The 13015-nt window shown below is 41.3% G+C and overlaps 4 protein-coding genes across 4 annotated transcripts in view; 2 read left to right on the forward strand and 2 right to left on the reverse strand.

Annotated features, from left to right (window-relative positions):
• The window catches only part of LOC145495529 (solute carrier family 25 member 32-like), a 240583-nt gene that overhangs the window by 165137 nt on the left and 62431 nt on the right, over window positions 1–13015 (reverse strand). The gene's annotated exons all lie outside the window — the stretch shown is intronic.
• LOC145495627 (uromodulin-like) overlaps window positions 1–13015 on the forward strand; it is a 176107-nt gene that overhangs the window by 134055 nt on the left and 29037 nt on the right. The window lies entirely within an intron of this gene.
• LOC145495492 (uncharacterized) overlaps window positions 1–13015 on the forward strand; it is a 46542-nt gene that overhangs the window by 19477 nt on the left and 14050 nt on the right. Inside the window, exons 7-8 of the mRNA XM_081475125.1 lie at window positions 464–723; window positions 1015–1135. Coding sequence (XP_081331251.1) covers window positions 464–723; window positions 1015–1135 — 381 coding nt within the window. The remainder of the gene's footprint in view (window positions 1–463; window positions 724–1014; window positions 1136–13015) is intronic.
• Window positions 12216–12743, reverse strand: LOC145495561 (uncharacterized). Its single transcript, XM_081475201.1, has one exon. It carries the CDS (start codon window positions 12741–12743, stop codon window positions 12216–12218), a length of 528 nt encoding a protein of 175 aa, XP_081331327.1.

Below are 13015 nucleotides of genomic sequence, written 5' to 3' on the forward strand. Positions count from 1 at the left end.
TACTATCGGATTTCCTCGTAAATTCTTCATAAAAAAGCGATGACACTGAAAAGTGAACTCATAAATAAATTATGCAGTTATCATGGATCCTCACAAGACTTAGCAAGCGGGAAAGAAAATTGCGACTACACTTTTAGCTCCCCTTTAAAGAAGTTATTTCATATATATTTGGTATCACAACAATAACGAACCGGTTAGAAATTATAGTTTTACCGATTTGTTTGTACAAAGGTCTGGCAAAAAAAATCAATCTTGTGCGTGGAGAGTAAAGCGAAATAAAGATATACTACATGTTGATAGGAGATACTATGTACTTAAGCCCTCAGCACTCACTCCTAAATTACTCTGTTCTTTAAAATGTTTGAATATTTATTTTTGTCTCAGACTTTAATTATAAAAGCCTGTTTCAAATTTTCTTTTATTTATTATAAGCTCTAGATAAACATGTTTACATTTTTTTCAGATGGAGGACGTGAGCTGTACTTTCCAGCCCACTATTTCTATGCTGAGAAACGTTTAGTGAACCACTGGATTAAAACCATGATTGTCAATGACTTGGACGAGTGTGAATACCGTTGCTACCTGGATGCAAACTGTGTCAGTCTTAATATTAAGAACAGAGATCCCAACGGAACACATGAATGTGAGCTGAATAACTCCACTCACTTGGAGAACGACGGGAATCTGACGGACAACCATCTTTACTATTATCGTGGCGCCGAAGTAAGTGACTATCATTTTTTTTTTTTTTTTTTTAACGTTTCGCCTTCAGTTGTTTGATAAGCCAATTTACACCAAAGTTAATGGACATATAAGCTCTCCACGAAAATCTTAATATTTGTGCATAAATTACTTTTCTTACGTCCGGGTTGAGTCGGCTAAAATTGGCTGACAGAATTTCAATCCCAAGAGTGAAATAAACGTGTGTCTTGAGCAGTCATTCATTCATTTATTCTAACAACAAGAGAGTAGTAAATTATTTATAAGCGACTATTTTCCTTTTCTTTGTTTCAGAACAAGTGCGGAAAGATCGGATGGAAGTGCAAGAACAACTCAACTTGTCAGTCCGGTTTTACACAGAAAGGATATCGATGTTCGTGTACTACTGGGTTCGAGGGCGAACACTGTGAGAATGGTAACTATGTTACTCCTAACATACCCTTGTGTTGTAACTATCATTTAGCGCAAATTTCGTTGAACATCAAACATTCTGTGGTAGAAGCCGAAACTTTCAACATCCCGCTCTTAACACATTAAGGCTAAGACTCGCATATTTCTAGAAAATAGTTCACCATGATTTTTGACTCTCTTAAACGAATTTTCTGGTCCTTTCCCCAGACAAATTATCGATCACTTACAGACAGCTTCTCGTTGAAAATTAACAGTTAAATTGGCTCTTGACACCAAGTCTAACTGATATTCCAAATTTTATAATTTGTTGAGGTAAGCTTGCTTCTCCGATTCAGTGGATCCTATGAAACATGTTCTACATTTGTTGAGCAACAAATGCTGCAGCTCCTGTTCCGCAAATGCTGAACAGTGTATCATGTGATGTTGACCGTTGAAATATGCCGTTCAACACGTTGAAAGTTGTTGAACGAAAGTAGAGCTTGGTTTTACTCCAGTCAACAAATTGCCACTTATTAAACGGCTTCAACCTATCTGTAGCTGCGAACGGCGACAAACCATGGACAAATTCACTTTAACCAGAACGTTTAATTCACGATAGGCCATGAGAACAACTCACAATGATGCCACGATGTTACAACGGTAGAATTCTTAGAAAAACACTGACAATTTGAACAAAACTGACCTAAAACGGAAGAAAACTTGACATAATTGAGGTTTTAACTCGGTGGTCTTGTGGTCACCTTTCAAAGAGGCCACCTCTACGTATGCGCGAACCTAAATATCCCTTCACAACCGACCCAACAGTAACACAATCTTTTTCGAGTTTGGTGTCACGTGCCTTCGTGGAAATATTAACATGGCGACCGAAAAGTTGGAATCAGCTGAGTTCGAATGGAGTCCGTTTTGATAACACCACTCAACTGATCAATCCGCACGAGACTTTTCCGTGCCTGTGCGATATAAGATCGAAGGATCACAAAAACCGTGACATGAGAAACACAGCTCTGGTAGAGACTGCAGCAAAACTTGGAACAGCGAGTGGGTAAATCCTTGCTAATTCAGGTGATAGTTTTTGTTTGCTTGTTTTTTTTTTTGTCGACGCTTCATGTCAACGGCGATAACGCTCGAAGCACAAAGCGACAGCAACATATCCTCGTCCGCCATTTCAAGTTCGCGTCAAAATGTGTAGTTGTTGCTGAACAAAAGTTGCACGAGTGTTCAACAAGTTGCAACAACGTTTCAACAAGTCGCGACAATGTTCAACATTTGTTGATCAACAAAAGTTGAACGACGTTAAACCGTGTATCATTCGCTTTATTTGGAGTGGCGGATGTGATACATGTAGTGTATGGCAGCCAAACGTCCATGACAAGGGGGTCAGCAAGGAAGCCACGCCGGGCATGTAGCCAAGGAAGCAAACCAAGAAGAGATTATGGATGTTAGTTATTTTAGACTTTCTCGTAAACTGTTAAATGTTCCCTTCAAAGCTCACAATCAATGTGACCCAGTTTACAAGTCCCATAAAGCTGAAGAAACCATCGTTTTTTCAAATAGCATTTGCATCAATGACAAGTTATGAATCCCGTTCAAAATAGCGCTGGCTCCAGACCCATATTTCTATTTTTTTTTTTTTTTTTTTTTTTCACATGTTTATTGCTTTTTCACACACACAAAAAAACTTAACAAACACATAACTTTCATTAAAACTATCCCACTAACATTAGCGTGAGTAATTACAATGAATGCTTATACTTTACATGCAAGTAACTTATATTAAGACAAAGACACTAACGATAACATAAGTAATTACAATAACACTAGCACTAGTTACATTTTTTGACAAATCTAAACATACATTCTGTGTGTTTTAATTTACAGAATTTCCCTTATTTTTTATCATTATTATTATCGTTATTGTTATTATTATTATTATTATTATTATTATTATTTAAAGAAACATTCGTACAGGACTAAACTTACATTACATTACTCTACTTACATTACTCAACATCTCTCTACTTATTATATAACCGTACTTATTGGATTAATCACTAGTAATCTCTAGTATTTATTTTTACTTATACCAACGGTCACTTACTAAACAGTCACTTAGAGCGTTACTTGCAATTATGTTGCTAGCGGTCACTTAATAACAGTCACTTACAGCGTTATTTACATTACATTGCTAAACAAAACATGACTTACATTACAATACAAAGCTCACAATTCACTAATTGAGCTTACCTGCCTTCTTAAAATTACGTGAAGTACTTTACAAAACGACACCTTAGTTACTTACTACTAACACTACAAAGTAGATTTAGAGACAGTGCCGGTAGAAAAAAGATAAGATTTAGCGTTTTTGATTTAGTGTGTCTGTTTCAATCGGCTAGTTAAATCAGAAAAAAAGCTTCGCGAGAAAATCTGTGACTTAGGGAAGAGCGCATTTCTCTATTTGCCTTTCTAAAACAATTATTCTAAAACAATACATTTACGCCTGTTAATGTTTGGACAAGAAACCAAACATGCAGGAATTCCAAAGAAAAGCTACATTACAATGGCAAATATCTCTATATTAAATGCGGTCATTCACATTAAGTTAGTCTGAACTGACAATCCAACGGATGATACAAAACGCATACATGATGACCAATAATCTATTTTGAACTTATATGTACCTTTTACTAGCTCTGGAATGAAATTTCTGTGAGCAAATTCACCCGGTGTTTGATAGATAAATCTGTATTGAACGATCACCTTATCGTTTGGCAGGCCTACTCTTAGTATATATACATGCATGAACTTATAGTATTACTCCACGTCTGAAACAAAGCACACACACGCAGTAGTATATAGGGGATTAACCAAATACCGTTTCGCAGAGGGAGCTTTATTTCACCTTATCGCAGCCCCCACCATCAAGTCCGGCCCTCACAAGCTCGGGCCGGTTGAGCCTGGGGGCTGCGAAACGGTGAAATTCAGCTCCCTCTTTGAAACAGCATTTGGTTAATCCCCTATATACTGACACCGCGGATATACGTTTTTTGGGGCGCGATACAGTATTTTGCTGGTCAGCGGTACACCTTAACAAAACTGCAAAATGCCTGCAACTTTTACATTGTTTTCGCAGCGAGTCTTATCGACAGTCAAAAAGATACAAAACTTAGAGCGCACACTGTAAACTTAGCTTTTAAACTCCGCTCATTTGTTGGATAGTTCCCATTTAATATTATGTATTGTGCCAAAGCCAAACTGAACTTGCACACGGTGTGAAATTGTTGTTGTTTCGTGAGAGTTTACGCTCACAAGCGGCGAGCCAGTGGCAATTTACGTTACGATTTGCGCTAAGGCTAAAACTAGGCAGCTTTTGTGTTGCTGTAGCGGTGTTCTGAGGACATCAACTTCTCAAGTAAGACATGCTCGTGTTTGTCCACTTGATCGATTGGGGGCACTCACGTAAATAAACACGGTCATCCTGTCCTCACTCGGTATCACCGAATTATAGGCCAAGTTGGCCGAAATCGAAGCAGTGCTTCGTATAAATCTTGGACACGTTGTTGTAACAAGTGTAGGACTGAATCCCCGAAAGAGTTCAAAATCTAGCCTCAACTCGAGGAAGAATTCACCGAGGTATGTTTTACCATAAAATATCCAATTTTAATTATACTGTACTTCAGGAAGCTTGAGGTTAGCGAAAATAAAATTTAAAATTTTCATGTTTATTATTGTTTCTTTGTTTCTTGTCATAATTTCGAATTGTTGCAGTTCTGTATTTTGCTTTTAGCGCCTCTAAAGTGTGAAAATAATTTTAAACTAGTTGCATAGCTATTAGAGTTTAGAAAAGCTATTTAGCTATTAGAAAAAACCACAAGAAGTACATGACATCTGATTATCTTAAGATGGCAGAAGACATGGAATACAAAGCTGTTAAAAGGGTAATTAAAAATACATGCATATAAGACAATAAAAATACCATAAAATCTGGGTAATAACAACTTCCAGTTAAAACTCAATAAATGAATTTCATTTTTAGTTATAAATAGGCTATCCCCCCTGTATTCACACAACAATCTTCTGATTATAAGGCCACCCAGATAATTTCTGACCACATTACCTTAGAGCCTGAGACTCTGTATAACTTTCTAAAATTAATATTTGTTTACATATTACTATTATCTGGATTTCCCAATAGAAAACCTCTTCTATTGTACATTTTTTTCTATTTTGGCTCAGCAAAAATCCTTTCAGATACTGTCCATGGATGATTTCCACAACATCAATGCTGTAAAAACACCAACTGAGAGAACACTGACCAATGCTCTCCATATGGTAACTCCTCTCCTGAACATTCAGCCATCTGTTGATGGTGGGGAGAGGCAGGGGGCAGGAGCCCGGGAGAATAAGGGGCAGGAATCCGGAGAGAAATGCAAAATGCTAATTTTTGTCATTCATTAAGGCTTCAAATACTTTCGGAAACAAGAACTGAAAATGTTACCTGACTTTCATTTAGTGTCTTTAGAGACTTCTAGGCCGACGGTCAAAGAAAAATTCACCCTTGGGCTCAAAATGAGGCTCAAAATGAAACCCTTTGACAGTGGTTATGTCATAGGTCATTCACTTGAAAGATGTGGGTAAGAGTAGCAAGGCTGAAAATGAAGGAAAAAAGGAAAAGGAAATGCCTAAGGACTGTGCAGCTAAATGACTAGGATGTGTTTTGAGTCTCTTAATTTACAGGGGACACGAGCAGGATGAACAAGGGTGGGAGTCAAGAGATAGAGGTATGGGAAGTGGGAGAACAGGGTATGGGAAGTGGGAGGTTCTGACTCTGCTGTCCCTTCCCCCACTTGATGCAGTACTTTGTCCCTAAGTAAAAGGTAAAGTCTGCATAGAGCCAAGGGGCCCATCAGGCCAGGCTTATCTTGGTTTCTGTTTGAACCGACTAGGAGTATTTCTACTACCCCCTGGATAGGATGCTAGTCGATCACAGGGTTACCCTCAGCATTAAATTCACCAGTACCCATATGTACACCTTTGTGGAGAGAGGCACCGTGAGAGTACAAGTGTCTTGCCCAAAAACACAACACAATGTCCTTGACCACGGCTCGAACACGGACCGCTAGATCCATTGCCGAGCGCACTAACCACAAGGCCACCGTACCTCCCATCTTGTCCCTTAGGCCTAACCTTAACCCTAAACCTAAAAAAAAGGAGTCTGTAGATTTCAGTCAACTTTACCTCTTTTATCACTTGTGTATTTGAGAAAATTTCTAATTCCCTCGCTTTCTGCCAATCAGTTTACAGTACCAAAGCCTGATTTTAAGTGATTCGCAACTACTGACGGAACTTGTTTTTGCAACTTACAACTTCAGACTTTGCACAAAATTTCTCACTGGAGAAAAGCAATGTTGTAGAACTTAAGTGATGAACTAAATGCAATAAATAGTAATTTGTAAGAAATGTATCTGTTCTTTAATACATGCTTTTGTGTCTAGTATCTGAGTTAGATGTAGCAAAGATATATTACCAATGGTTTGTAGATGACAGTAAGCCAATTCAGAGACACAGTGGCATAAACAAACCCACTTGTTAGCCAATTTATCACAGGAAAAAAAATAAATACATATAATTATACATATATAATTTATTGCCATCAGGTGCTATAATGTCTTGTAATAAAGTGGTTACAAGTTAAGTAAGAATCTTACAGAAGGGAGGATGATACAATATTATTACTAAGGGGATCATAATTAATTTCATATTGATTCAAAGCACGTGATATGTACATGTATGATTACAATGTAAAAATTATTTTGTAGTGATTGAGCAAAGCTCATCTGAATTAAACTACATGAAAGGAAAAACCACAACTGTCAATTATTTACGTAAGTTGATACAATGCACATGTAAGATAGGGAAATAGAAATCGAAAAGCTTCAAATGACTGAGTAAACAAAATAAACTAGTGGGTTTCATTGAGGAGTTGATTACTGCCTCTCTGAAATGTTGAATGTCTTTTCAGCATCAAAAGAAGTGAAACTTGACCACATCCCATAAGTGGAAGCGGTTTCGTGTAAACAAATACAGGTGTTTGGGCATTGTAAAATATTTAGTTACATGTGCATACATGTACAGGGAAACGGTCTTGAAAATTTCCATGTACTATCAAAATTTAATCGATGTAAACAAAAAAGACCTCAAGAAAGGAAAAATTGTCAATGAACCGAAGATATTGAGCGGTCTTGAAGTTTTCAGTATTTCCAGCGTTCGCTGCAGCCAACAAATCACGCTATTTTCGATTTCTACTCCCTTCGCAAACGCCATCATTATTTAAATGTAGGCTTAAACAATCTTTAATGATAGAGAAATATCTTTGAATGAAATAAACAAATGTTTTATTCAAACAGCAAACGGCACGTACAAAAAAATTATTTCACCCGTTCCAAAAGGCGCAGAAAGTCAGGAAGGTGATAGAAACGCCAAAACGCCAGTCTTTAAAGACAAATTCTTATCAAAGTTTCTTTGACGCGTTGCGAAATATAATCTCAATGAACAAGCACCACATGTCGGCGCAAAGTGAGTGTGAATAAAACAGTCGCGACTTACATGTACCTTAACCATTTCGTGCAAATTACACTTTAAATCCAACCAGTCTTCAAACTCCTTGCAAAAGCTGCATACAGGACCAATCTTCTCTTTTGCTGGATACCCATCGTTGATTTTGACAATTCTGAGGCGAGGGCGGCTGAAGCAACACGATCCACGCTTCGTCCGCTCAAGCTGGCTCGAGTCAGCAAACTACACATTACTCCACACAAAATGACTCCCCTGGACCGCTATTCTTTACGAACATTGTTTGAGTATTAAAAACCCATTTCAGGACATCAAACTCACCAATAACGAGAAGTATCAGGGATATTTTCGACCTTAAAACGAAGCAAAGTACCGACCTCAGAAAACTGCTTGATCGAAGGACAGCATAGCCCGATGGTGATGACCACTGACCAGTTACTGTGACGTCAAAAAACGTATTTCTGTGGTGTCCTATATACTACTTACAACAACGAGGGCCCCATATTAGAAACAAGCGAGCCCGTTGTTATACCGCCCGAGCCGGGATGACTCGAGCGCCAAACAAGTGCGGGTGGCTGATGCGGGGCCGGAAAGAAAGCTGCTGGCTTTCCGAGGCCATTCAAAACCTCCCCCCAGAGCTTCGTGAGATGATTCTCAAGGAGTACATCGCGATAAAAATAAAGGAAAAAAAGGAAATGGGGTGGGGCAGGGTCCACGAGAATATCTTAAAACTACCATTATGCGAATTCAAGCAGCAAATTGTGCGAATGGTAATTTGCTTCGAATATCCGAACTGTTATTTCGAGGGTTGCTGTTTCCCCTGTTTCGAAAATGAGGGAACTGTTCATAATGCCTCGGTTAGGCCGCCGAAGGAGCCAAAACATCTTATAGAAGCCGACCACGATTACAAGAATGTTTTGGAAATATGTTCATGGAACGGTTACGATTGGCACGAGTGGTTCCTTTTTGGCGGGGAGCGTTATTATTAAAAAACCTCATCCGCCTCAACCATCGCAGCGACGACTTCGCGCGTAATATCGCGAGCCTCTTTTTGCCACTCAGGTGTGAAATACTCGTGAGCGAGAAACGCGACCAAGTGGAAGCAGACAATCATGTTCTTATTACATGTAAATGAAACCGTCTGTTTCTAAAACTCAGTTCGAAGCAGGAGGGTTCGTAATTTTTTTTATCATTTCCGCTTCAACTCTGCCGCGGATGTCTTCCTCCATTTTCTTGACATCAACATCAGGAAGCTTTCTCGTTGATGGTTGGCGAAGCATCCTTGCTCGGACCTGATCTTTCAGAAAGTTATACTGCTGAAACTCGGAAAGGATGGTGTCAAACTCGTGAGAAGACACCTTGTTGTTGTTCAAAGCGTTTGAGAGAAGTCTGTTGACGGTGTCCCGCTTGGCAACGGCGAGCGTGGTGATCTCTTGATGCGTCTTTATTTTCGAGTCGAGCTTTTTGCTGGCGATTATAAGCCCCGACGAAACAAGAGCGAAGCATCCACCAGCGCCGCCAAGAGGAACAGCTTCCAGCAGGCCAACCACAGACAGAGCGGAGCCAATACTTGCGCTGGAAAACGCTGCCGAGAGAACGCTGGAGCCGGCGGCGCCCCAATTAACGAGCTTTCTCGCGCGTTTGTATTTTTTAGCGACGAGGCGATAGTGGTGGACCTCACCGGCCAAAGTGTTCGAAATCTCGTTGACCTTCTGCGAGCGGAAATTTTGAGTAGGCTCCGCCACAACTGGATAGAGACACTCGTCAGGCGGCGCGCTTGGAGGCAACAGATTCGCCGAAGACATTGTGTATATATATATAAATTTAATTTAACTCTAATTCAAAAAGAAGAGGGAAGCCCTTGAAATCAAAGAGTTCGCCATTTTCATCTTTGACGCTAATGGTGATGTTATTTATGAACTCGTCTGTAGAACAGTCTCGCAAAACCTGTTGCGGAGATGCCTGGTAGCTTACTTTTTCATAAGGCTTCCCTTTCACGTCAAACAAGGCTAAGACATCTGATCTTTTGCCATTGAACAGATTTCGTTCTATGTCGATCAAAGTACAATGAATAAAATATGTTGTGGGATATGTAGGCCGTTTTACAAAGGTTACAGGCAACAACTTTCGCCCAATACCAAGCAAATCGGTTAAATCGTGATCAATTTCAATAGGTTTTGCCCCAGCCCCAAAATTTCTGATTACAAGCTGTCCAACCGGTTGGTTTATTGCTGTTTGCAACTCTTTATATTGATATTTGGCGAACAGACCGTCTATTTCTTTTGACAATCTTTCTAAACTATAATGCTCTGGGAGTAATTTACTAACTGACAAAGCTTTATCTTTGTTTTTATCTCCCAAGGTGGCTGAACCTTCCCTTTTCAAAGTGTCCCAGCTGTTGTACAAACTGCAAGATATGAGTTTCATGAAATGCACTTTCGGTATTGATTTTTCAAAAGATATTGTCCCTCCGTTCTGTTGCGTGACAATAGTGAGAACAACCATTTTTATATTCAACAAATAAAATTTTGTTCAAATAATATGGCCATTTTGTGGAATGGTCCTGCGTTACAAAAAAAGCGGAGGCGGCGAAGAAAAAGGCGTGGACAAACTTTTTAAACCGCTTCCCCAAAGCGGACAAAAGCCGGTTCGTTTCGCAAGGAAGCGTCGACGAGAAAAATAACGTGACCGCGGAGGTGTTCTTCAAAGAAAGCGAAGACTCGTTTCAAAGCGTCTTCGGCTCAGACAGAAAATATTGGAGCGCCGAAATGAAAGAAGCGCTTGGTTTGGGAGACAGCGGGGGTTTTCCTTACCAGCTGTCGCCCCTTGGTTCAAAAGTTTCATTGGCCATCCCTGCGGTACCTTTCGACGGCAAAGCGCCAAGCTTGAAGAAAATATTCAACGACGCAATCCAAATATACGTCACGCCTGACCAATATTTCACAACAAAATTCCGAGAAATATTTCAAGGAACCAAACTGAGGCACACTTCTGCAGTCGAATCAAAACACTGGTTAGGAGGGTCCGACATGAAATATTGGCCGCAACAGCTTAACTTCGCGGTTTTCTGCGCGACACAGGGGTGTGGAGTTTCTCGCGAAATCTATGACAGCGGGATGAATCTCCCCCCGCAGATAAGAGCTTTCTACAAATTCCACGTGTATTTCACGGTCAGGCGCATTTTGTTCCAGCTAGGAGGTATTCAGAGCATGAGCGCTTTGCCCGGAGACCCGCCTTTCAACCAATACAATAATAATTATGACGTTGCTTCGTACAAAAGGCTATGCAGCGAGTTCGGCATAGATCCGTCGAGTGATTTCCGCTACACGTACGGGCCAAACCACGGGCTGGGAAGCGTTTATGTTTACGTGTCCGGCGCCGGCGCGTCGAAAACTGACTATCAATACCCGGGATGGAACAAATTCAGCGATGAAGACGGGAAAGCTATAAAAGGGGACCTGATTTATTACATCGAGCCGGGGCCGCCTCTGATACCCAATCAGACTGGTTCGCGCGAAACACAGCATCAGGTTTGACGCAGGCGGGCTTGGCGCGAATCAACAAGTCAATCGAGGCTTTCGTTTACTGCATCCTGGGGGCGCAAGTCAACGTCCGCGGTAGCATTCTCGGTTCTGGTGGCCGAGCAAGAGAAGCCCAGAGCGAGTTCCTGGTGCTGATGGAAAGCGCGATCACACAGCCCGACCTGGCCGCGAGCGTGCAAAGGTACCAGCTCGCGGTGGATCAAGCGAAGGTGAGGCTGAATCTCGCTGTAACCCCCATGGCTTGGCTCATGCCCGCACAAATGATAATCAACACCGCAAGCACAATCGGTTACAACAACAAGCTGAAACAGGCGGTCTCCGGGATGAAACTGGGGGTCAACAACGACGTAAACCCGGAGACAAAAAAAGCTGGGCTCAAACTCATGGCAGGCGGCCCGTCAAAAATTAACCCTCTCAACAGCCATCCGTCCAACCCGATACACAAAGCCGCAACAGCCGAATCAAGGAGGGGCAAGCCCCTCGACCCGGGGCGTGGGGCGGAACCCCACAGGAAACCAGCTTCGTCCGAAACTCAACAGGCGCAAAACATGAAATAAACAAAACGGCGATAATTGTCGATGTAGTTGGATTATCGGCGTTGCTGTTCATGGCTTGGAGGTAAAGTTAACGCTGCTTCTTAAAATATTCTTCGAACAAAAAGGCCACCGCGGCAAGAATAAGCAGCCAGGTATGCTTGGCCAGAAATCCGACGACTTGGCCGGCGGCTTTGAACAGGAAGCTCACAATCGAGCCAATCATCCCGGGCAGCAGAGAATAAAGTTTCGCGGCAATATCTTTTAGGCCATTTCGCAAAGCTTTGCCGGTGGCTTTCAAACCTCTGGTGAGGACCCGGATGACAGCTCCGATTGTGGTACCGGCGGCGATAAGAATAGCGGTCAAGGTCACGCCATGTTTTTTGAAGATCTCTTTTACCCTTTCCAAGAGAGGCCGCCCCCTTTCCCTTTCCGCGATCTAAGTTTGCAAACGCGCGAGCTCCTCGTTTCTTTCTGCCACTCTGTCTTCTGCGGCTTCTTTTTCGGAGGGCGAGGCATTCTCATCTTGGATGATTGCCTGGTCTTCCTCGTTTTGGCGCTGCAGCTCGCTTTCCTGCTCTTTCAGGTCGTCCAACGGTTTTGTTTGGTTGAGCCTTTCTTCCATGGCGTTTGTTTCTCTTTCTTTTGCTGCGAGGCTGGCTCTGAGTCTGTCAACCTTGGCTTGTTCCTTTTCTCTGTTTTTTGTTTGTTTTGTAAGCGAATCCAATTCTTTTTTCTTGTTTTCAAGATCGGTTTGATAGTTCTTTTTCAGTTCGTTGAGCCTACGCAGCTCTGCTTCACTTTCAAGGTTCGAACCTTTTTCATCCTGAATGGTATCGATCTTAGCATCAGTTTGCTCGATTTTACGTCTCAGATCTTCAACTTCTTTCTTTTCTTCCTCTCTTCGCGAAGATAGTGTTTCCGCCTGTTGTAGTTGGTTTTCAGCTTCTGCCAATATTTGTTTCATTTCTCTGATAGTATCCCGGTCTTCTTCAATGACAACTGTAGTTCTAGGCCCAAGTTTGTCTTCAAACCTTTCTAAAAAAACTTTTCGTGAAGTCTGTCCCGTCTTTTTTCATAATCTGGTACTCACCTCCACCCGTACCTACTGTAACAATTTGACCCTTGGTTTTTCCTTTGGTGCCTTTCATAATTGCAAAACTACTCTCTTTAAATTTGGAAAATTGGCCTTTTAACCGGTCTATGATAAATTCCCGTTCCGGATCCGGTTCAAGCAAA

This window comes from Orbicella franksi, chromosome 8 (assembly GCF_964199315.1).
Source record: "Orbicella franksi chromosome 8, jaOrbFran1.1, whole genome shotgun sequence".
Classification (NCBI taxonomy): Eukaryota; Metazoa; Cnidaria; class Anthozoa; order Scleractinia; family Merulinidae; genus Orbicella; species Orbicella franksi.

Coding starts and splice junctions, on each gene's coding strand:
- LOC145495561 (XM_081475201.1), bottom strand. CDS start 12,743: ATGAAACAAATATTGGCAGAAGCTGAAAACCAACTACAACAGGCGGAA.